Source organism: Pisolithus orientalis (assembly GCF_024613125.1).
Source record: "Pisolithus orientalis strain OTSU chromosome Unknown F5J12scaffold_17, whole genome shotgun sequence".
In the NCBI taxonomy this organism is placed as follows: Eukaryota; Fungi; Basidiomycota; class Agaricomycetes; order Boletales; family Pisolithaceae; genus Pisolithus; species Pisolithus orientalis.
In genome coordinates, this window is record NW_026260798.1 from 482,493 (window position 1) to 507,735 (window position 25,243).

Consider the following 25,243-nt stretch of genomic DNA (forward strand, 5'->3'; position numbering starts at 1 on the left):
TAGTGAGTACGAGTCCCGTTTATAAAGCAACTCCAAGACATACTTGAGAGCGGTGTGGATATCAGAGTAGTCTGCAAAATTGTTCGAGGAGAACAAGCCATGTTCTATCCAGAATCTGGATATCGTTTCGATCGATGTTATTCTAAGACCGTCCGCGCCATGTTTGCACTGATCGTAAACTCGTGCCCACCTTGCATCAAGTTCGCTGTCGTGGCATTTTCCGCGCACCAAAGCTAGCATAGCTGCCAACTTATCGGTGGGTCTGTCTGATCTTTCCCCCAGAATATTCCTGACCATCTACCTTCCATCCGGTCTCCGCTTATCAGAAATCTGCCTTCCAGAAGATCAAAGTCGTTCGAATCTGGTGTTTCATATTATCCAGCACTAGTCACCATCAGTTATCGATGACTAGTCTTGGCCGCCACCGTAGTGGCGTTGTATCTGATCATATACGGCCACGTTAGTTTGATCCTGGCCTCGACTTCATTTGGAACCAATAAATGCTATCCCGCAATGGCACGATTGCGTGGATAGGCATGTCTCGCTGGAAGCTGTCGTCCAAACCGCATTGTACCCACCCTGTTCCATGAGCTAGACCACAATGCGCGAAGAGTTGTAACGTGCGACCGGAGATGCAAGGTTCCAGAATGCTTCTAACTTGGGAACGGCAACTCCCGTGTTTCCTATAATATCCATGCATGGCAGTGGACATGCAAACCCTTTGCTACCATGAGACTGTGGAACGCTGAAAGAGAATATCAGAGGCCGATATAGACTTACAAGATGATTTCTATATCAGATATCTGGATGCATCTTCTGCCGCTGTTGCGGCCATCAGTAAAATTATTGTAAGTGTTAACACAGCTTCATCTTCCACTGGCATCGCGTCTCAATTAGATGCTCCTGACTTACTGTAACTGCAGTAAAATGCCAAACACCAAACAACACGCATCACCAGACAGGCGGAATCATTACCCTTACTGAGAGGTTTTATCGCATCACATAATTTGGGCACTTCAGACACAATCAAGGTAATATTGGTTTTCTCAGTTTTCTCATACATCGCTCGACACCGGGACAAATGACATAGTAATCATACAACCTCTAGGAGGCGAGAAGCATTTAGTGCTTGCAGGTGCAAGTACCAGCGGCACAGCTGCAGTTGCCAGCAGAGCAGCCACAGCTACAAGGAGAAAAGACGGCTGGTCAGCAACCCCGCACACTCAACGGCAGCAAATGGCACCTACTTAGCGTTGCAGTTGCAGCCAGAAGACATGTTGATAATGGATATAGACTGGTTGGTTATGTCTGCTCAATGTGAAGTACGATGAGGGCACGCTCTACAGCACGGCAGGAACAAGACGTACGAAGGATGTGTAAGTGGTCGCAGATAGCAGAAAAAGATGCTGGAGTTACTGGAAAGTAATGCTCCTTTTAAACGTTCGACAAGCGGCTCGTCCCGGAGGCCCGTCGGACATGGTATCGCTGACATTTGGTCACATGACGGTGTAGATGATGCCTTATCGGAGACAGGATTGCAAACATAGAACAGTCTGCGAAGGTTCATAGCACAAGGAAAACAGGGTCACGTTGACCGACAGGGTAAAGATGGTGGCACATTCCAATGATGCCCCACATGGCCCTATAGCTCGGTACTGGTAATACTAACACTTGCCTCCATCGTCCGAACGTCGGTCACGGTGTACTGACAGGAAAACAACTGTGAGCATCGGCCGCCTGTCAATGTTGTCGCAAGCACGTGAGTGGCGCAAGCCTAGAGGAGAGGTGGTATCAGAAGGTGGCTCCTTAATGGTACGAGTACCTGTTATTGGTCCCTTGCTCCACCTACTTGTTTGCTCCGGCAGCTCCAAATCCTGACACGAACCATCAAGGTGAAAAACGTCGGAAACAAAAACAAGCTCTGCGAGCAGAAAGGATAGTCCAAGGTTCCGGATGGTGGGTGGCAACGGCAATACATCGATGACGGACATGCGAAAACGGACGACAAAGGTTGCCCTTTTGAGTATCCTATTCCCCGCTTTGCGACATCGGGTTTGAAGTGCTGCTGTACAGCTGTTAAGGCGATAATATGATGTGACGAGCTGAGTTTTAAGCAAGTACGTTGGACGAAGTAACAGTCCTCGAAGTGATGTGCAGGTACTATATGAGCTTACCACACCTTCCGACTCCCTCGGTGATTTGAGATCAGTCAATCGATCAGCCTGTTATGAGTTCCGACAATCCATTTCATTACTGCCTGCGAAATTTGATGCAGGTGAGCGAAATTTCGTGTTGATATCTGGTGCCACATGCATTCTCACAGCCGCTGGCTTCCAAGTTTCTCGTGACTTGAAGAATTTCACCTGCGAGTGTCGTCCGAGCTCGTCTTTGGGATTTGTGGATGCCCGCTGTGCTGGTGGGTTACTTCACTATGCCCGAATGTTTTATACACTCAATCACTGCATTTATACGACATTGCACCTGCGTAGAGTCTGATTCATATGCGTGTCTACACGTCCCAGTTTACGCAACACGTCACTCAAAATTTCTGCTGCGGCACAGATATACGTCACGAAAGTAACTCCATCAACTGAACCATGGCGAGCCGCTTTGAAAATGGATGTTCAGTTGTCGTCATGCGTCGTTCATGAGTCGGTTTGTATTGCGACATTAACAATACGATGCGCAAACCCGTGAAAGCTAGACTGCAAAGATGATCCTTACGACGAGACATCACATCAGGCACAGAAGCTGTTTGAAAAACAAATCAGTAGTAGGACGGGCCCTTCCTTTGACAATGAATTGCTTCCCGTGAAAGCATTGGAACCTTGAAACAACTGACCCTCGGTGTACACGAAGGTGAGCATCGATAGCTTGTCCTCTTCTACTCGGCACATGACTGACTAACATGGTTTCTACCATGACATCACCCTCCTGGTACTGTTCGAGAAGTACATAAGTATTAAGTACCGACTACGTGGCAGGTTCACACTCATTGTCGTTTATCAGTGTAATAGGTTAATCATTTTCGGCAGGGTATATATTGGCTACTCACTACGTGTCAAGCTTATGAGGATTTATATCAGTGAGTTTCGATGATTAGCATGCCATTAACATTCCCCGGGGTACGCTCTCGTTGCCCTCCGTTGCCCTGCCTTTCCTTCCTCATATCGCTACCAAATCAGGGCGGTGGAGGGCTCAGGGATGACCGAATCGTCAACCCTGTTTTGGCTGGTGCCCTCCAGGAGCGATCTGTCCCCTCCGCTCGCCAGCGTGTCCGAGACAAACTCGCCAGGCGTCGACACGAACTCGTCTCTTGCTCCCTCCGACCATCCTCACAAACCCCTCCAGTCATTCCTTACCCAGCGTACAGTCAACCCCTCCTCCGTCACCGACTTGTCGAGTTGCGAAAAATCAATTTATCCAAGGCCAGTGCTCTCGCGTTACCCTGCAAGCGCATCCATATCCCCCCCTCCCGCCCCAGATACGATGGAAACACCCAAACTGCGGTCTCGCCTTCACTCGAGGCAAGACATTTCTTTCCCAAGAGTCGCCTCTGAGGATTCTCGAGTCCTAGGCTCCCAACTCCTTTCTCTGCATGGTCAACGTGGCTCCATGATTCTCTACCGACTTTCCATCTCATGCAGTCAAAGAGAAGTCCCTCCTACGCCTGCAGCTCGTCGCACCGTTAGCGATTGTATCCTATCTACTTCAGGAAGTTCCATATTTTCACTCTCATCAGATTCAAAGTACCCTTGCAGTACATCTAGACACGGCATCCTCATTCCGTATGTCTACGATCCAGATCTAGACAACAACTCCAACGAACCCGACATAGACGACTTCCTTCATGATCCCGAAGGCATTCGGTCCTCAAACACGTCTCCAATTAGTTTGCGCGGTCTTCTCAACATCGGATCGCTCACCCTCCTTATTATCGGTCTTCTTTTTCTATTCGTTTTTTATCCCGTGTTTAGGTATCTCGAAGACAAGACTCTCAATGGTGCTGTGTCTGTCAATGTCACAGGGCAGGTGCCAGGATTAGGAAGCCTGTATGTCCAGGCCTCTCTTATCTGTTCTTTTTTCTTTCCTTGACCGTGATATACATGTCCATATCATATCCACTACGTGCATTTATGTGTCTCTCTTTCTTATCGCTCTCAGATATCCCTTGCCACAACTGATCGATCCGTCTACGCCAATCGACGCACACACACGCACCGGGTTCGACGATTATAACTACGATCTTGTTTTTTCTGATGAATTCAACCAACCCGGACGAACTTTTTGGTCGGGTGACGATCCCTACTGGGAAGCTGTGAACCTGTGGTATTGGACGACCGATGATCAGGAGTGGTATGACCCTGGACAAGTCTCGACCAAAGAAGGAGGGTATTTGAGTATCGTGTTGGACCAAGTGGAGGATGAAGGGATGCCATATAGAAGTGGGATGTTGCAAAGTTGGAACAAGTTTTGTTTCACAAGGGGGTACATTGAGGTGTCGGTTATGTTGCCGGGACCGAATGAGGAGTCACAGGGCTACGTGGGTGTTTCACCCTTTATCCCCATCGGTGTTCCGTTCTGACTGGGCGTTTGGACGGGGTAAAGTGGCCTGCAGCGTGGACGATGGGAAATCTCGCACGACCTGGATACGGCGCGACTACGGACGGTGTATGGCCTTACTCGTACGTTCTCTCTATCTCCTCGTTCATTTTAGGGAATCTTTCTCACATGACTTTGGTCGATTTTTGCCTGGACGCCGGATGTTCTGCAGATACGACTCTTGCGACGTGGGTACATTCCCGAACCAGACATACGTCAATGGGTCTGGGCCTGCAGCTGCCCTCATGTCGGAGGCATCCCAACCTGGATACAATTATGCGTTATCGTGGTTGCCTGGCCAGCGGCTTTCGTGAGTCTGTTTCCCCTTCCTTTCGCTCTTTTATTTGTCTGTCTGCTCGATCTCATATCGCATACAACACCCAAAAGTTCATGCACATGTTCCAATGAAGACCACCCCGGTCCTTCTCCTACGGTGGGGCGTGGGGCACCTGAAATCGATATCCTCGAGGTCGCACATAACAACTTGGGAGGAACGGGACAGACGGTATCTCAGAGTGCGCAGTTTGCGCCGTTCACGCACGATTACTTGTATGGGAATGGGTCGTCAGAGATGTGGGAGGTGTTCGACTGTGGAACGGTGTCGAATTCTTACCAGTATGTTGCATTTTTTGTATTCATTCTCTATCGTGCTGATGATTATATTTCATCTAGTGGGTCGCCCATGTGAGTCTGTCCGTTTTCCGTTTTCTCTTTTTTTCCCCGGAAAAGTGGTATAGATCATTGATTCGTTCCTGTGTTTGCAATCGTGGATATGTAGGCAGCAAACGGTGTCTGCATTGACAGAGCTCCCTTCAGATGTCTATGTTGGATCTGGGAATCAATTCATTACATTCGGTATTTCTCTGGCCCCATCTTTTTGTCTACCCACCCCCTTTCAAGCTGACGTGGGAACAAATACTAGGTTTCGAATACTGGTCCAACCCTGAAAACTCCTCCGACGGATACATTATATGGCAAACGGGTGGACAACCAACTGCCCGGCTCGGCGCTGCAGCGTTGGGTCCGGATTTGGGCCTGAACGGAACGCAGGTCGGGCAAAGGTTGATTTCATTGGAGCCGATGGTAAGTCGTTCGTCTATGTATGATTTTCCAGGTCTTAATTCTGTCTTTGATTAGAGCATCGTGTTGAATCTTGGGTTGTCGCGTGAGTCCTGTGTTTCATTTGATTGGAGGTACGCTCACCTTCATGTTCCTGATGTATTTCCCCCCTGTCTCATAGCCGGCTGGCAATCCATCAACATGAGCACACTATCTTTCCCCGCCGAGATGCGGGTTGATTATGTTCGAGTGTATCAACGACACGGAGAAACTAATATTGGCTGTAGTTCGCCTGATTTTCCAACGGAGGATTATATTAAACGACATATGGATTCATATACGAGTGCGTGCGCGTTTCTTCTTGCTTCCCTCTCGAACCCAGACGTTTTCCTATCTTTTCTTGGCCATGCTTCTTGCAGCGTGCAGGCCCGTGTGTGTATTACCGTAGGCTTGGCTGGCTGACGCGTGTTGATATCCCTGACAGACCCAAATTTGAGGCAATGGAACTATCCACGGCCAAAGAATGGATTGGTACGTGGTTATCGGTTACTTTGGGATGTATCATATGCGACTAAACCTGTCGTTAGTATGCTGGAGGGTGCTAATACTAGTTCCAGCTGTCATATACCACGCGTCTTGGTCGGGTGCGGGCGACGGGCTTGACTCTGGTGCTCGCCCCTGCTAATGAATTTGCATGTAAACTTAACATGTAGGGTATGTACATTGTAGAATTTTTTGGTTGTCTCCCATAACAAATCGCACCCTTGGCGGTTTTGTCAGGGTGGTGGTAGCCGAGATCAGGGTCCGAGTAAATCTGGGGTGGGTTTAGGTCCTTGGAGTTCTTCCCATTCAATGTTGACACAGCAAGGTTTTTGGAGGAAAAATCTGAAAGCACGTAGCTTGTCGGTCCTGTCGAATCCACGGCCGGTCTCCACCAACCTCGTTCCTTGCTTTAGCTTACGAGCCACGCAAGACATTTGTGGACTCTGAAATGTAATCAGATATCGTTGACCCATTCATCATCGGGTGAGTTGCAGCTACGCTTGCATATCCCGCGATGCGTGTGTCGTGACTCATAGGTGTCGGGTTCCTGATTAGTGGGCAATAGGAGGGAAGGGCTAACTGACTTGGCACAACACCACACAGCAACATCGATAATCGGCAGATGCTATGAACTGTTGTTACTCGCCAACCCCAGGTGGGACTCAGAGCGCACCACATCCTATTTTGCTGACACTGGTCTGTCGTACTGTTTCCGCCCACCATGGACGAACTGGATGAAGCACGCACTGAGTTGCGCCAGCTGGAAGGAGCTGAAAGAACACTCTTTATGAAGCTCGTAGAAATCCGTGCAGTAATAAAGACACAGAAAGGAAAGTTCGATAAGCTCACAAAGGAATGAAACGTCTGTCGGCTTCTTCAACAACAGCGCTGACATGTGGACCTACAGGTTATAAGTGTGCACTGCACTAATTACTTTCCGAAGATGCTGAAAATTTTACCTAAGAGCCAGTTCGGAAACTGGTGTACAACCCATTGCTGACACATGTGTCAGTTAACATGCCTGGGATGCTCCATGAACTACAAGGTATTGGCAGAGGAACGAGGACGAAGGGGAAAAGGGCGAGAGCTAAAGACGAGCACTTGCCTTTATGATTGGATAGAGCATTGAAAGTAATTGGTATTGAATGAGAGCTGTTGAGGCTCGAAGATTTAACAGTATAAGATTGACTGTTAGTCTGAGGGGATATGGCAGAAACCCCTTGGTTTATATACATGCAGGAGTGTGCACAGACCAGGTGATGCATATAGTAAGTAAAGATACTATCTACTATGTATAGTAATGAATGTCATGGAACGCTGTAGAATAAGTGGAGTAAAGTGACATCATTGTGGAGTCACTTAGCAAGCATGACATCACATGAGTCATCTTGTATTACAAGCAAGTCTACAACTGGTAAAGAGAAACACCATAAACCGGTATTTCCAACACAAGGCAGAGTTTCAACCTTCCTTCCAACTATACAATGATGATCGCTCATTGATATGATGACCTCAAACCCATTATTGCTCATATTGCTTCTGCTATGCTTTGCATTGTACATGTTGCTGGACTCCTTGTTCTTTTAGAATCAGATCAGGAGCCAGAAATGATGAGTAGTCACAAGTGGACTGATTCAGAGACTCATGCTCTCCTTGACTACCTCATTGAACACTGATCAGAACAAGGTGATACAGGCAACTTCAAATCCAGTGTATTTTCTAGTGCTGCTGCTGCAATCACTCCACCTAACTTGCCCCCCACAAGAACTGCTCAGCAGATTCAAAACAAATGGCAATGGGTAAGTGCATCCTCCTCGCACTGATAGCCTTGACTGATATCGTTATTAGTTGAAAGGGATCTATAATTCCATCAAAGGCTTCATTCAATGCTCTAGGTCTGGCTCATGGGATGAACATTTTGGTGCCAATATTGTTACACCAGCTGAAGAGAATGTATGGAATAGCTACGTTGCAACCAATGTATGTTGTCCCCTATCATTGAGCATATCAGTTCATCTAACATGAATACATCAGAGTGGATGATGTATCCTGCCCTATAAAAATGTGGGATGGCCATTTTACATGAAAATGGCACAGATCACCTCATCAGGAGGGGCACAAGGTGCTAATGTGTATGCACCATCGGAGGCCCCCTCATCCAACTGGCCCCCAAATTGGCTCAAGGATGAAGATCAAGAAACATGGCCAGGTAACTTCAACAAGCCTTCCAACAGTAACATCGGTGGCATGAACCCAGCTCCTGATCCCTTGTATATCGACTTCATGGCTGAATTTCCCACATTTTTTCCCAACCCTTCACACCCTGATCCACCGATTCCATCTGCATTGCCCAGTGTCTCAGCACCCATTGTGGTCCTGACTCAGGGGGTGGGCACACCATCAGCCAGCATCCCAGCATACCCTCCCTTCCCAATGAAGGGGCTGGGCATGCCTTCAGGGAGTGTCAGTAGGACTGGTAAGGAGAGATGCACGTTTTCTTCTGGGCCCTATCCAACTTCATACACTTCTACCCTGCCCCTGTCATGTAAACCATCTCATGGGTCTGGTTGGTCATCTGCCCAGTCCTTTGGTCCTCCTAGGAATCAACAGCCAATTCTGCCCAAACTCTCAACTGGGACCACAGTGTTTGGTCTGACTGGCGCTGTCAACTACATGACTGATCTCCTTGGTTTGATATACCATGACAGTGCAAATGCAAGTGTTGCCTCACCTGCCCCTGCCCCCACCGCCACCATCCAGCATGGAGCTGCTGCCACCAGTTCTGTTGACCACCTTTCCAAGGCATTGACCCTTCTGTCCACTGAGGACTCCTTGCTACCAGTTGAGGTAGGTGCATTTATGGTGCACACTGTTACTGCAGATGAGAAGAAGGCAATGATGTACACATCCATCACAAATACCACTCTTCATCAAGCTGTCACCAACCAAGAGTATCAACGATCAATTGCTGGTCATCTGCAGGAAGGTGGTGTTGATCAGGGGGGACCACTTTGAATTACAATGTAGCTGCATATACTTTCCATACTGACATGTACCTCTTTCATTTGTTGTTGTAATTCACGCTGTTTCAGATGACTTATCAAGAGTAATTGCTGGAATTAAGTCTTCACATTAAAAAAATGTACATGGAAGGGCAGTAGTTCCTAGGTATATTCCTCACGACTTACTCGTCCTCAGCACCATCCACATCCATGTCAGACTCGTCTTCAAGGAGCTCCATGTGTCCCACTGCCTCTCTCTCCCTCAGGATGGCCTGGTAATCAATCCACATTGCCTTGGTGATTTGATCGTGCAATGCACATGCCTCTGGATGTTCTCCATTGCCTTCCAGTACACTGGGCCCCTCCAACCCATCGCCACCTTGCACACCTGCATCAAATGGAGTGCCAAAGTCTTCTGGAAGTTTGCCTTCAAATGGATCATGGATGTGGATGAAATTATGAAGGGTGCAAAGCACTGCTGGCAGCTGCACTTGCATCTGGAGATCAAATGGTGGATTACCAGATGACGGCATTGTTCTAGGCTGAGAGGGTGCATGTAGGGTTACATACTGTAGCACATGCTGATTGATTATCACTATCGGCAGCCCGGCACAGATTATGGCTCCGACTAAATTTCGGCATGCGCCGTTAGACTCAAGCGAGCCAACATGAGTCGGTAATGCTCGGCAATGCTCTACACCAGTTTCCGAACTGGCTCTAAGGGATTTGCTACGCCGCCTTTACCTTCTAGCGCTGACTGCGGACTATATAAGGCACGTCTGGCAGGTAATACTAATTGTATAGAATTGAGATTTTCAGCCGTGTGCCGCCTTTTCTTATGTTACCCTTGTGAGTTACTTGCGGACGAGGCAGACGATGACATTCCTGGAAGAAGCTTGAGCTGGTTCAAAACGACAGCCCATATGTACATACCATAAGTTTGAACTGTGTTACATTCGAGATAAGCGGCCAGGTGACGCCGCAGCTCTGCCCGACGGCTTCGGGGCCTGTGGCCGGGCCGAGCACGACTGTGATGCAAAATCGCGCTGACTAATGTGGTAGAACGACGCGTCATGAGAGGAACCCAGAGACCAACCTGAGATTCGTTAGCCTATCCTGCACGTCTTTACAATTCAGGACAACCGGCATCACCGCCGTTTCGGCAGTGGCGCACACGCAATCTGGTTGTATATCGTCACGATCGGATGGTTAATTTCGCAGGAGTCGCAGCAGGACACACCTTCAACTCACCGTGACCTACATATAAAAGACATCTCGGGTCTTTTACTTCTCATGAAGAACTATGATGGGGATCCCTCCGGGTTTCGTCTACATCACAGGTCGACTTCCTAGCCTCGTCCGCCCTCTGGCCCTCGCCTATGTTGGCTCTAGAGTCTGGGCAGTGCTCTTCGAGGAGCCAGCCCCCCGCTGGCTGAGGGTCTCCGCGTATCTATTTTCCATCCCCCTAGGAGTGGCATGCAGTGTCTTGTGCAGCTACGTACGTGACAGGAGGGAAGCAGCGCGTCGAGGCGCTGTCCTTGCCCCGCGGGTGAAGAGTATGTGGCCCGGTGGCTTGGACATCATTCTCTCAGTCGCTCAGGACTTTCGGAACGTGCACATGGGTATGTTCAGCATGGCGTTTCTTGATTTCGCTCATGGTACCCTTTGTGGCTGACGAAGCGCGAGCGTTTTAGGAGCACCAATTGACCAATACTGTCAGGAGTATGGTCCTGTCGTCAATGTCAGGCTCATGTTCGAAGATCAGGTTAGATTCCTTCGCACATTTGGCTATCTCTATCTGAGATCGCGGATAGATTTTGACGACGGAACCCGAACATATCAAAGTAAGACACCTTATCGTCCCGTTACCATCGTACCGAGCAGCGACTGTCAGGCAGTTCTTGCTACGCAGTTTAATTCCTTTGAGAAAGGTGGGTTGCGCCCTACGTCAACTGGAGTGACATGTTTTACAGCAGCGTTAGGGCCGGTGTTCTGGGACCAATTAAGCACGCTACTTGGAACTGGAGTATTCAATTCGGACGGTACACACCTCCCGCCTTACCTAATCCATGCCCGCTAACATGTAAAGTTCGTTTGGGATGCAGGCGAGACATGGAAGTGCGTATACGAGCCCCATCTACATAGATTGTCACATGCTCAGACGCATTATGAGCTAGGTTCCATCGCTCGATGACACGACCATTCTTTAGCAAGGATCGGATTAGTCACTTCGATATATTCGAAAAACATGCAGAAAACGCTCTCAGCCAAGCAAAAGCCAGGCTCCGAGAGGGCTACCCAGTGGATTTCCAGGTAAATGACACTGCAACTCAAGGGTTACTTTAGTGATCGGTCGTTCATGCAAGGATATGGTTGGTCGATTCACCCTTGACTCGGCAACTGAATTTTTGTTCGGGAAATGCGTTAACTCTCTTTCCGCTGGACTGGTTTATCCAAAAAATTCCTTCCTAGGAAAAAATATGGATTACATAAACCATCCTTCGAACGTATTTGTGCGTGCTTTCTCGGAAGCGCAATCTCAGGCTGCGTTCAGGAGTCGTTTCGGTACGTTTTGGCGGTTGGTTGAGTTCTGGCGCGATCGTGTCCGGAGTGAAATGGAGGTTTGCTACAAGTTCATCGACCCCGTCCTTAAGGAAGCTATGGAAGCGAAGAGATTGATGAAGGAGAGTGAGCAATCCACAGGACAAGAGCAAGGGGCTTTTGAGGATACACTGCTAGGACATCTCGTTAACTGCACAGAAGGCAAGGTGTTTCTTTATCCTTGAATCTCCACTCAGCGATTTGTTACAGATCCCACTGTCATTAGGGATGAGATCGTCAACATCTTATTAGCGGGCCGTGATACTGTAGGTTGTCTGGTTTATCTTTGCTTTTATTTCTCAAGCCAAGCCATGCTAGACGGCCTCCACTTTGACATTCTTGATTTATATGCTTTCTCAACACCCAGAGGTTCTGAAACGGCTTCGTGATGAAGTTCTCAGCAAGGTTGGGAGTTCCAGAAGACCGACGTACGATGACGTTCGGGACATGAAGTATATGCGAGCTGTCATCAATGGTACGTTCCTCCGTGTTTTGTGTCGAATAGTCGTCATATGACAATGCGCAGAAACTCTTCGTTTGTATGCTCCCGTGTAAGTTGCCCGTTGGTCGTCTGATCGCTAATACCTGACCACACCCTTTTCAGACCTTTCAACGTTAGGTTAGACGAACTGCCGTGAGGAGGGTCTTGATGTGACGCGCCTGATGCGCTTTCTACTTTATAGGACAAGCGTTGAAGCCACAGTATGGCCCGGCGTAAACGGAGGACCACCTATTTATATCCCACCAAACACGCAGTCAGTGGTGCACAGAATCACACGTATGATCTACTGATACATAACAGGACCCCATATTCTGTATTCCTTATGCATCGTCGGAAAGATCTCTGGGGTCCCGATGGTCGGCTCCTCATATTTACCACCGATCAGTAACCGAGACTGACTAGCTTTCAGCCGATATCTTCGATCCGGACCGCTTCCTCGATGAACGATTGAAATATCTAACTGCGAATCCGTTCATATTTCTCCCGTTCAACGCAGGCCCCAGAATTTGTCTGGGCCAACAAGTGAGTGTCGTTGTCTTTGTGATATTGCTGGCGAAGTTGATTAGGGTCTGCAGTTCGCGTACAACGAAGTGTCGTTTTTCCTCGTCTGCTTGTTGCAAGCTTTCTCTTCTATAACATTAGCAGAGGACGTCCAGACCCAACGTCCTGCAGAATTCCCCAAAGGCCTTGGGCGCAACTCACAGGAGAAAGTGATTATCAGACACCAGCTTACCTTGTGTGTACATGTGAGTACTGGCTTTCCAGGAACTCCATTGAACAAAGCAAGCTGACTGTTTACGCATTTCTGTTCATATAGGATGGCCTATGGGTGAGAATGGGGGAGGCTGATCGTGCTGACAATATGTGATAGTGGACCCCACTGGACACTGACAAAGCATATGTAGATGGCTATGTGGTAACGTTGTCAAGGTTGTTGTAGTACAAGCAACCACGTCTAACTGCGGATTTGGCTCACACTGATTGAAGTAACAACCCCAAGATTACGAGTGATCGGGCGCAGTAGTATCGATTCTCATTTAGGCCCCTACCACCATACCTAGCCTACGGGTCAGACAAGCCAAGCATGCTGCGGAGGACTACTTATAATATTAGCAGATTGGTTGTCGGGGAGCCAGGGAGTCGACAATTGCGGGAGCAGCCCGTCGGGATCCAGAATTCCAACCATAAGTTCAGTACTAGCATACGTGGTACAGGCTAATCCAATTGGTCATGCTAAGCCCACCCTCTAACCTTTCTCCGTCCCGTTGCACACACCGTACTCCAGATTACTGCTTCGCTGTTGGGGGAAGGCTTCCGCCATCGTTGCTATCACCACTTCGCGGTATTTATTCTTTGTACCTGATAAACATATAGGTCATGTACATTGTAGAATTCGGCCATTTCCCCTTACCTTTCGGTGACTTCGTCAGGGTGATGGCAGCCAAGTTCGAGGTTCAAGCAAGTCTGGACCTCCCCGACATTTCCAATCTGCTGAGGAGAGATCTGAAAGCGTGGCATAACTACCCGTGCGCGCCCGTACAACTTCAGCCGTCAACCTCCCATCGCTTATTGTCGATTCTTTTCGAAGTCGCGGTCGGTCTCCAGCTAGATCCTATGATATCACTACTTTGACCTCGTCCCTTGTGTTGGCTTGTGAACCGCGCAAGACATTTGTGGAGGTCGACGATCACCAGTTGCCAAGCACTGGTACGTCGTAGTCTTTGGGCCACTTCAACGCCAGCGCCGACATGTGGACTTACAAGTTTCAAGTTGCGCACAGTACCATTTATTTTTCGAAGCAGACATCAAGTTCGCCACGCTACCTTTTTGCTCTCGAACCGAGCGCAGATTATGGGAGGTTCATCCGACAGGTAAGACTTTCTCGATTTTAATTGTGTAGAATTGAGACTTTGTGTGCAGCGCAGCCCTTTCTTTTGTTGTCCTTGTCGCATCAAGCTTCCCGCAGGATGTTTGTGCCACGCACCATGAACGTAACCTCTATGTGTGGATGTCCCAGAGAACAACACCGTAAACTGAGCTACTCAGGATGTCGGTGGCCGACAAGTACAACGGTTGCCATCAAAAGCATTGTTAGGTTGCCCGGTCCCGAATAATTTCGTCTTGCATAGCATGAGGAACTCCTCATGTTATCGCTGGCTTAGTCTCCCCTAGACAAACCAAAGACTCGACGGAAGACAGTTATAGTTGGTTGTGAACGAGATGGGAATTACTAGAGCCATTTGTGGAGAATGCAACTGCAGTTGGTGCCTCAATCAACGCCGCTCGCATCCATTCTCCAATAAAAACTGCATCCGGCGCTCTTCTAAGTAACTGAGGCCTCAGGAGGTGAGCAATCGACGGACTGAAGTCTGAAGCTTAAGGTATTGTATCGGTTGGTTTGAAGCCATTATCCGTTATTTCACTTATTATTCAACTCATGTGTAGTCGGATGCAGTGTTTTACTCGAGCGGTGTCAAGTACATTCCAGTAATGCACCCTACGATAAAGTACGTGACCGGTATTGATCTATTCCACTCGCCACGACTCCACCGATCCAACCATCGTACACGATGATCGTCCTGTCCACCGTATCAGCTCACCCCTTAACCAATCGTCGCTCACTTCGTAATCCAACCTAGGTATCGTGCTCGTCTCTATGATTCAGCGTGCATTACAGTGTTCGGAGCGTTGAGCCACAGTGTGGCCGTTTTAATCATATACACCACGAGTACTAAGTTCCGTGCGTATTAGGAGGAACCTCACAGTCATATACGTACCCTTACAGTCGCCCCACTTCGACCGCCAACCGGGCCACCATTATTAAAGCGATCGCTAAATCCTAATGATTATTTTTGCCATTCCATCTCTCACCGGTGCTTTCGGTTGTTGTGCGACGCTGAATGTACTGAGCGCAATCCGTTGGCGACTTGGAAAACGCGCATGTTGACCTACAGGAACACTAGTAGCAAGCGATGACGACGGGGCAGGAGCATGAACTATTCTGAACCCTGGTTACCGCTGTTACCTTGATTCACTCTGCTGGTGTCTTCGCCCACGGAGTCACTATCCTCTGTCATGCGGATATGACAGTCGGCCGAGGAGATTGCCTTTGTGCGGCGTCCACTCTCTTGGTATGACTAACAATCCAAGGCAAGGTGCGAGACCGGTTGTCAAACTTTGTATCACAGCCAACAGAAGGCCTCAGAAGGCTCGTGTATTTCTACAGCTTGCCCTCAACGTGGCATCCTTGGATCTATCACCTTCCACTCCACAGGAGTAGGTTATTTGGAATGATCTAATTAATTATCCTCCGTCCCTGCCATCTTTGACAGGTTTCTTGTGCTATATACGGTCACCAGACGTGTGCCGAGTCTCATGGCTAAGCCTCTTTCACGGAGGAACCATCCCACGATAATATCAGCCGCGGAGATTACTCTTCCAACTGTCGAGGGAAAACCTCTGGGGGATGGGCAGCCCCTCCTCATCTTCAGGGCGATGCGGCCGCTGTGCTCGACTTCATGTCAATACTCGTTTGGGCTAGCTCCAAAACTAGCTGTCGACGACCCTTTTGCATTATTGGCAATTGCAGCATCCAACTTGGCCTTGCTGCCAAAGTGAGCTGCCTCGCTCCCCAGCATGGGAGGATAGGTCTCAATATTAGTTCATTCTACAACTAGGAGGGTGGGTATTCCAGCAAGCATTGTTGCAACACAAGCAAGTACCATTTTCTTGGACGTCCCAAATGGTTTCCTGTTCTCTCCTGTTTACCAATCAAATGCCATGATACGCCAAAAGCAAACCAACTGTCAGCGTCAAAAACGTCCGACACCGCAACGCGGTATGTTCTATTGTGTCACCTGTAACGGTGCTTTCGCCGAAGGGACTTAGCAGACTAACTTGACTCGGTTGTACCATTGACTCCGTTCGATTGGGTGCTGACTCGCATATGCCTGCTCTCGAGGTATAAAAGGGGACCTCGTTCGTTCTTCATCCCCCAGCAATTTGCTCTGAACTCGCGACTAACCACTCTCGTATGTCCTATATACGAGTATTGCCATACAGAGTTCGTAGCTGATGTCGGCACTCCCGTTTTGCAGACAACCAACCAATCTATATCAACATGTCTCCCAACTCTGACAAGTGCAACTGCAACTCCAAGTACGTCTCTGTGTATCGACGAAGTACTCTGTGACAAAATAGCTGACGCACTGTGTACTTCACTAGCTGCAGCTGCCAGGCTGGTGCTTGCACCTGCAAGCAGTGAGTGCCTCTATTGAGGTCGCACGACTGCGTCTGTGGCCGTGAATATTTGGGATGCGGTATCTTGGAGAGAAAATTTCAGAAAATCCTACAAAAAAAATAGATGTGTATGTTCTGGTGGTGCATGTTGTTCGAATATGATGTTGTTTGCTGGTGTACATCTCGACGCGTGAGCACGAGACATCAGTTGCAGGGATCGGCAATGGACTTTGCATTAGGACGTGCCCAACCATTACCCGTTTGGATTTGAAACGGTAGCCTTTCACTGATCCCACCGCATCTGCAAGCTGGCTCTTCATGGGGAGGGGCGTGAGTGAGTCTTTGGGTGCTTAGTTCATGTACCTATCACTCAGTCACGGACTGCAGGTCATACCGTCATATAAGTACCCGAAACAAAAACCTGTCCTCCGATGGTTACTAACCGGGAAAAGGAGATGCAGTGAATGGCCTGGAATCGGTCTTTGCTAAGGGGATGGTGATCCTGGACACTTACAAACAGTGCCGTCGGGTGCGGGATAAAGTGGCGGTGCTGATTTATCGGAGGATACACAACCCCCCCCCTGAGGATATACGAGATTGCATGTGAATAATCGCTCGTGATGGATCTGCGGCTGGGAGGAATTGAACTACACGACCTCTAGTGAGAAGCCGTAGGGAGGCGATGGTGCGGTCTGCATCCCCAGGGGAAGAAGCAAACCCTAAACGGCGAAGTTGCGCGGATCCCAGGCGAACAGTCCAGGGCCAGGTTGCAACCGATGCGCAATGATTCTGCTGTCCGGCAAAGTCGCTCGTTGGAAAGGCGATAAGCAAAAGGGACAGCTGACACGATTTCAGGGCATGCGTCACCTTGTATTGACAGACGGGACACCAACGAGCGGGATGAGCGGGATGCCGCCGTCGCCGAACACGACTCTTGCCACCACCCGGAGCGATTCCGGAGCGGGGAGTCGGGAGTGATATCCAAAATTGGAAGTAGGCGTGAGACCCGAGTCTTCCCACAGGACCGGTTGAGTTTCCCGATAAGGAAGTATCAGGCGGGTAGCAGCGGATTCCCCGAAAAGGTGATTCGGATCTCCTAATGCATCTCGTGGGCCACCCTCTCGCCTCTTGTCTTCGCTCGTCTCCCTCTATCTAGTGCATCCATCATGGCCTCTGCTACACCACCAGTTGAACCAGCCATCGCTGTGCCACAACCAACAAAGGGCAAGAAACCGCCCTACCCATTCTACTTGGGTGGTCTCGCCGCAACCATCGCAGCGTCAATCACTCACCCTCTCGATCTCACCAAAGTTCGCCTACAGGCATCTGGCGAAAAGCGTATGATAGAATCTATGCGTAAGACTGTACGGACCGCAGGCGTACGTGGCCTCTTCGATGGTATCTCTGGCACGTGGCTGCGACAGATGAGCTACTCTCTCTGTCGTTTCTGGGCCTACGACGAGAGTAAGAAAATCCTTGGGGCTGGCCCAGACAGCCCTCCATGGGTATTGGCAACCGCAGGAGTCATGGGTATGCGTGTCACCCACATCGTAATCTACCATCGTTAACTCACTTGTGCAACAGCTGGCAGTATCGCAGGTGTAGTTGGAAACCCTGGGGAAGTCGTCATGGTATGTAGGCCAACCCCGCATTCTCCTCGTGCCTATAACGTAACTTTCCCCACACCACCGCCACAGGTTCGCCTCCAAGGTGACTTTGCAAAACCACCCGAAAAGCGTTTCAATTACAAGCATTGTTTCGATGCTGTGTACAGGGTGAGTTCCGTCGACCTTCCTTCTTACTCTTTCACTTGTTGCGTATGTGCACTGCACTCCCAACCGCTTTTACTTCGGCTGAGTGGTCTTGTCGGCTGGATTGGGGGCGGACTTTCTGAGTTGCCGCAACTCCGCACCCCGCATACAGTCGTCTCGCTTGGACCCCCGAAGGCTGCTATATAGCTTGCGACCATGCTCTTCGCGTGGGAATTCATGACACGTCCGATGTGCTCCGATATGGTCTGCCAGAGAGGCATTATTAGTCGATCCGCGCGCGCCGCCAGCCTGATTCACGAATACAGGGTGGATGGGAGGATGCAGTGACCAAAACGTGTCGGATGTGTCTTGAATAATCGATGACATCATCTCGGTAGGGCATATTTGACAAAACCTGGCGTGAAAACGGCGCTAGTCTCTTTCATGGCAATCACTTGAAGAGTGAGCCAGGGAGTGGGAGAGGTAATGAAGGGGGGAAGGCAATGTGGACGAACTCCTACCGTGTCTACGAGGCTATAGTTCCCGTTTCGTCAGGCTCCTGCTGCGACTTCCTCGTTTCCACCACCGCATGCTCGAAAACGCGTGCCGGTCGTGAGCATTTGCGCTTTTCGCTGGAATATAGAGGCGGAGAGGAGGTTGGAACAGTGACGCGGGCGGATGGAACGCGAGCTGAGGAAAAATTTGCTCGACCTAGGTTTCCCAGCCTCGGCGCTTGCGGAGGTAGTGGGGAACTTACGTCAAATGCCAACCGAAGTCGCAGGCCCCTTTGCGAGTGTCGGCCGTTGACGACCCGGAGGGCAGCTGATCCATGTGGACAGTTTATTAGTTGCAGGGTGTATCTTTTCTTTATTTGTCTTAATCTGCTGCTTGCCTTTGCGACCTTTTTGTTTGTTCCTTGATGTTGTTGATGGTGAAACTGATCTGTTTACCTCGCATGCATCGCCATATCCGTTGTGCCCGCGTTTGACCTCACCTGCACTGAATACGATGACCAGATCGTCCGCGAGGAAGGCGCTTCGTCCCTCATGCGCGGTGTTGGACCGAACGTGATCAGAAGTGTCCTGATGAACGCAAGTCAGCTTGCTTCGTACGTGCCATGGCTGTCCACGTATCGTTGGGCACATCTCATATCAATCAATAGATATGACTTCTTCAAATCCCAACTCCTCAAGACGAATTACTTCCAGGACAATGCTGTATGCCACTTTACGGCCAGTTTTGCCGCGGTATATACCTTCACATACGGTCTCCTCGATGTTTCTGACGGGTCTCATTGTACAGGGTACAGTAGCAACAACTGTCTGTTCCCCTGCAGATGTCCTAAAAAGTAGGATCATGAATGCCAGTGGACCTGGATCTAGCGTGCGTTTTTGGATTCTGACGTTAAAAAAGTGTTGATACGACGCTGATGCTCTGTCACCGATCTAGTCCACATTCAACGCCATTCGTGCGTCGCTTGCCAACGAAGGGCCCATGTTCGTGTTCAAGGGCTGGGTCCCTTCCTGGACACGTCTCCAGCCAACGACAATCCTCATTTTCCTTACACTGGAACAGTTGAGGCGGATCGTAGATTGGCAGCGAGGGACACTCTAAGTGTGCTGCCCTAATTCACCCCCATCCGCCATCATCTTTTGCTTATATCTACCGCATTCTGACTTGACTACTTCTTACTCCCGTGTATTCTGTAGGGCATGGCGTTTCATGTTGAGGAAGCGTTGTTACATCTTGACCCTGTTCTGTCTTGGAGCGTGGAGCTTGTTCGCTGCTTGTTGTTATTGTTGTTTTGATTCCAATAGCCCCGTCTTAGAGAGACAGTCTCTGCTTGGCTGCTGATTGTTCATACCCTAGGACAAGCGTTACATCATTCCCTAGAACCATGTTGCGTAGCTGCTGGGGAGCTCTCGAAACGGTCGGGCGAAGAGAGTCAGTGAATGCCTGAAGTAGAAAGAAGAAAAGAGATCGGTATCATCGACAGGGGAGGGAAAGTCTCGGGGAGTCAATGCGTATATATCCGATTTATACATGTCGAAGACGATGTCGTGCAGGGTGAGACTTGCGGAGGAAGAATATATTTGAAATAACTTTGTAACGTCGTCGAAGGCGGACAGTGTAGATAACAGTAACGATGTTGTTCAAGCACTTACACGCAAGTCCTGGATTTTCTTCGGTTATATCGCGGTGTGATCTGGCGCCGCAAGCTGCACCCCGAGGAAGTCAGGGAAAAGGACTGTAACGATAGGGATACATCTCAAGGACATCGCTCCCTGCCCAAGCGTCGGAGGTGTTGGTACTGGCATCATCCCTCGAAGGTTTACACTGAACACAAATCACATTGCACTTATACAGACTTCAAATACAACATCCTTTTTTGTGGGTTCTCCGAAGTTTTCTCTCCAATACGTCAGAAACTCCTAGAACCACCGCATTGCATTGACTCAGAGGGGCGAGATGGGTTTACTGCTTGCAGGAGCAGCTACCGGCGTTGCAGTTGCAGCTACAGGGAGAAGAAAAGAAGAAAGACTGATCAGCGACCCTTCCATACCCTCGACAATCACGAGTAACACCCACCCAGCGACGTTGCAGTTGCACTTGTCGGACATGTCGAAATAGATTGGTTGTGTCTGTTCAACGTGAAGCTCGGTGAGCGACGAACGTTGCACTTCAGTGCAAGACAGACAGTACGTACAAGAGATGATCGAGTGGTCGCGAGTATCAGAGCGAATTGCTGAGGATGTCGAATGCAAACGGACCCCTTTTTATACGTCTAGGCAGTGGCTGGCGGCCAAGTCCGCAGCTTGAACAATTGGGTGATAGCGTAGACATCGGAATTTTCCTGAGTTGCTGTTCCTTGATCGTTGCTCCGGCACCCACGCCAATAAGCCATTATGAGCAATAGTAGTAGAAGTGGCGTGTTATCAAGGCGTCGAAGAGGTGCTGCAATGCGGCAGTTGCTGGAGAAAGTCTGAGCAGAGAAGCAGGACAACGTGATCGAAATAATATTACCCCCAATGCAGCGACAAAAGAAGACATCAAGGGTCATTCCCTCGTTCTTTCATTGGGGTAAGGAGCTATTCTTATTTTATGTGCCAGTTGTGACGCGGGGTCAGGGATCATATCCAAGGCGTGACTGTCTCATTGAACGATATTGGCACGACTTCGCAAGCCAAAATGGTAACGCCCATTCCACTGGCAGAGTGTGGCATTTCGTCCCACCTTGTTAGGAGGAAGCTGTCCATTTTAGTTCCGGTGCGGTTTCTGATGTGGAACATTGATCTCCGCTGAACAGCTATGGCAAAGACGGGTCGCCACGGGGAAAATATTTATATATTCCGCAAAACGTTTGGCCGGTTGTCCAGAGCGGAAGTTGCATTCCGGACGTCTGGGACTGGGTGGTGTTGATGGAGTGGCGGCGAGCATAAGTAAGGGAAGGTATTGCTCCATCATTTGGTAAACCCCACAACTTCCGGGCAGCTGAGTTGACAGTGTGTTTGGTTGGTTGTCCATAGTGGTAAGGGCATCAGTTGCAGCTCAAGGCATTGGTGCATCGATTAAAGTTCGATACGTTGCCTCCGCGTGTGCTCTCATAGTAGTTAATGCAGGGACATAGTAAGGATGCCATCAATATCAGGTGACGGTGGGTACGCACCAGAACTTCGGCCTCTTGGGGTGTGGAGTTGTCGTGGGCAAGGTCTTAGCGTGCCGCGCACTCAAGAATTCGGCCGGAGTTAACCGATAGTTAACCTCGGTTTCCTAGTCTAAAGCTCGTCGAGTACCAGTATTGATTGAAAGGGATCCAAGTCGAGAGCATGAGTAAGGTTCAGTATTGTAGCCTGACAGCATAGTGACGACCTTCGTCCATTGCAAATGCACTGGGACCTGGTGTAGGACGACCGTTTTGGACAGTGACTGAGCCTTTGAATGCAACATGCGGAGTCGAGATTGTCAACCAGCGAGGTGGAACCAGGCATAGGGAAGGTCGGTGGCAAGCTGAAAGGACGTACGAGACGACGGGTGGTGAGCTTTAAAGAAGTGAATTTAGAGCCCAGACACTGACCGCGAAGGTAGGCTCACTACACTCCATGACTGTGAGGGTAGCCGACTGTGAGGGTGCGAGATTTTCTTTTCTAAATCGACTTTGGTAGAATTCAGCGACTACCGTAGTCCAGTACTTACCTTCGACTCCTCAAGTACATGCATCTCTCAGTACCCTTCCTGCCTTCGCCTTGGTCGCAAACCACCGTTACTTTGCGGAGTGCACAGCACTGTACTTGAGCGAGTCCCCAAGAAAGGTCCAATTTGCGAGGCGGATGGCGTTATCTTGTCCAGCTATTCTTCAAATGACCTCATCGTTCTTCTGAAACTCGTACTCATGTATGTGCTCGCCTACAAGGCTACTACCTAACCCCAACGTCGCTTTCACGTCCATTGAGCTGGAACAAGAAAAAAGAGATGAAAAGGGCGTTGCGTTCCTCAGTACGACGCGATGGTAACTATGTACTTCAGAACTCGAATGTTTGGTTTTGTTCGCCCAATCTTCTTCCTCGGCGACTTCAAATGACCTTGCAAGTAACACAGTTTGACATTCGCAGTACGTATTTGTGGCAGGTGGTTGTGTAAACGGTGCAAGGTTTCGTGACGCCATCTCCAAGCACAGTGATACCTAAACGGTTTACTACCAGCGACCCATGCTAATGTGGCGAGCATTCCACACGGGAAACCACTCGTCGTAGTCCCCCAGTAAGTTTCGATATTTATCTCTCGCTTATGTGGTGGGAGGGTAGACCGTTTATGATTCATTGTGTCCAATACAGATATCGCTCCAGGCTGCAGCTTACATTCTAGGCTTCTTCTGAATCTCCGGCCTTTTAGGACAAACGTTTGCTGCTTGCACTGCAGCAAAACAGGCCCGTCAGCGATTCTGCCCAGCATCCATGCCAACAAAAAAGGCATAGTGAGGAGGTGCGGCTGTACTTTTCGCCATTGGGCGACATGTTAATACATAGCTTTGCTTGGTTGCTACGTTTGCATCTGGCGTCTGGTGAGTGTGAGCCTCCCGCACAAAGCAATTTGATATCAGAGTAATTTTCAGGGTTGTTCGAGCGGAACAAGTCACGTTTTACGGAGAGCCTGGTTGGTGTTATCCCCAGATTCTCCACTCCGTATTGCACTGATCGCAAACTCGGGCCTACCTTGCTGAAGTTCGCTGTCGTGGCATATTTCGCGCACCAAAACTAGTGTAGCCGCGAACTCACCCGATTGGTCTGTCTCATCTTTCCCCTGCAACATTCCTGACACTTGACCTTCCTTCCGGTCTCCGCTTATCAGAGTTCTGCCCCCCAGATGATCAATGTCGTTTAAATCTGGTATTTCATATTATCCAGCACTAGTCACCATTGGTTATCGACAACTAGCTCGGTTGCCATCGCAGCAGGGTTGTATCTGACCAGATATGACCACGTCGGTTTGATCCTAGCCTCCAATTCATTAGGAGCCAATAAAGCTAGCTCACAATGGCACGACTGCGTAGATAGGCAAGTCGCTCTGGAAGTCATCTTCCAGGCCGCCCCGTACCCATGCTGATTCATAAACTAGACCACATTGGGCAAACAGTTGCAACGTGCGATCAGGGATGGAAGGTTTCACAATACTTCTAACTTGGGAGCGGTAACTCTCGTTTTTCCTGTTATAGTAACCCTGCAAACCGTTCGCTACTGTGAGACTGTGGAATACTGCAAGAAAACATCAGAGGCCGATATAGACTTCCAAAATGATTTCTATATCAGATATCTGGATGCATCTTCTGCCGTCCCAACAACCAGTACAACTGTTGTAAGTTCCAAGACAGTCTCATCTTCCAATGGCACTGCATCTCAACTAGATGCTCCTGACTTCACCGCAGTAAAATGCCAAACACCAAACGGCACGCATCACCAGACAGGCGGAATTATTGTTCCCACTAAGAGGTTTATCGCAGCAAATGATCCAGACACTTCCAAACGCGCTCAAAGTAATATTGGTTTTCTTGGTTTTCTCATACATAGCTCAACACTGGGACAAACGGCATAGTAATCAAACAACCTCTAGGAGGCGAGGAGCATTTAGTGCTTGCAGGCGCAGGTGCCAGCGGGACAGCTGCAGTTGCCAGCAGAGCAGCCACAGCTACAGGGAGAAAAATGGCTGGTCAGCAAGCCTGCACACAATAAACGGCTGCAAAATGGCACTTACTTAGCGTTGCAGTTGCAGCCAGAAGACATGTTGACAATGGATATGGGCTGGTTGGTTATGTCTGCTCAACATGAAATAGGATGAGGGCACGCTCTACAACATGGCAGGAACAGGACGTACGAAGGATGTGTAAGTGGTCGCAGATAGCAGAGAAAGTTGCTGGGGTTGCTGGAAAGTGCAGCTCCTTTTAAACGTTGGACAAGCGGCTCGTCCCGTAGGTCCCGTCGGATCTGGTATCGCTGACACTTGGTCACATGACGGTGTAGATGATGCCTTATCGGAGGCAGGATAGCGTGCACTAGCACAAACCACCTTTTGTGGTAAGTCCAAGGTTTCCTTGGAACAGTCTGCGAAGGTTCACAGCACAAGGACACCAAGGTCACGAATACAGATGTGACTCCTTTCAGTCATGGTCCCCGCATAGCCCTACCGCTCAGTACATTGTGACATTAACACATGTCCCCCTTGCCCAGACGCGGATCACGGTACACTCACAGGAATGCACAGCATCTAGTTTCCAGCTAAGGTTGTGAAAGCACGTGAGTGGCGCAAGCCCAAAGAAGAGTGGTGCCAAATGGTGGCCCGTTTGACGTACGAGTACTTTTTGTTACTCCCTCGCTCCACCTGCTTGTTGTTTGTTCCTACAGCTCCATCAAACTCTGACACGAATCATCAAGATAAACAATGTCAGAAACAAA

General features: G+C 49.3%; 3 protein-coding genes across 3 annotated transcripts; all 3 read left to right on the plus strand.

Moving 5' to 3' along the window:
• Window positions 1-3,489: 3,489 nt before the first annotated feature.
• F5J12DRAFT_722329 (beta-glucan synthesis-associated) lies at window positions 3,490-6,123 on the plus strand (the record flags this gene model as incomplete). The annotated part of the gene is made up of 9 exons (XM_051741365.1): window positions 3,490-4,052; window positions 4,165-4,543; window positions 4,609-4,685; window positions 4,775-4,912; window positions 4,990-5,233; window positions 5,385-5,457; window positions 5,525-5,685; window positions 5,740-5,767; window positions 5,843-6,123. The coding sequence occupies 9 exons, from the start codon at window positions 3,490-3,492 to the stop codon at window positions 6,121-6,123; spliced, it is 1,944 nt and encodes a 647-aa protein (XP_051599201.1).
• A 4,272-nt stretch (window positions 6,124-10,395) lies between these two features.
• F5J12DRAFT_145309 (cytochrome P450) lies at window positions 10,396-13,358 on the plus strand. Its single transcript, XM_051738137.1, has 17 exons — window positions 10,396-10,828; window positions 10,901-10,971; window positions 11,021-11,050; window positions 11,101-11,137; window positions 11,189-11,248; window positions 11,312-11,324; window positions 11,384-11,519; window positions 11,573-11,969; window positions 12,018-12,073; window positions 12,126-12,282; window positions 12,334-12,358; window positions 12,412-12,426; window positions 12,491-12,562; window positions 12,610-12,665; window positions 12,719-12,831; window positions 12,885-13,055; window positions 13,127-13,358. The coding sequence occupies exons 1-17, from the start codon at window positions 10,510-10,512 to the stop codon at window positions 13,175-13,177; spliced, it is 1,779 nt and encodes a 592-aa protein (XP_051599202.1). The 5' UTR covers window positions 10,396-10,509; the 3' UTR covers window positions 13,178-13,358.
• Window positions 13,359-17,643: 4,285 nt separating this feature from the next.
• On the plus strand, window positions 17,644-20,051 carry F5J12DRAFT_145526 (mitochondrial carrier domain-containing protein). Its single transcript, XM_051738138.1, has 7 exons — window positions 17,644-18,078; window positions 18,133-18,179; window positions 18,246-18,323; window positions 19,316-19,407; window positions 19,462-19,546; window positions 19,602-19,682; window positions 19,749-20,051. The coding sequence occupies exons 1-7, from the start codon at window positions 17,715-17,717 to the stop codon at window positions 19,911-19,913; spliced, it is 912 nt and encodes a 303-aa protein (XP_051599203.1). The 5' UTR covers window positions 17,644-17,714; the 3' UTR covers window positions 19,914-20,051.
• The last annotated feature ends 5,192 nt before the right edge of the window (window positions 20,052-25,243 follow it).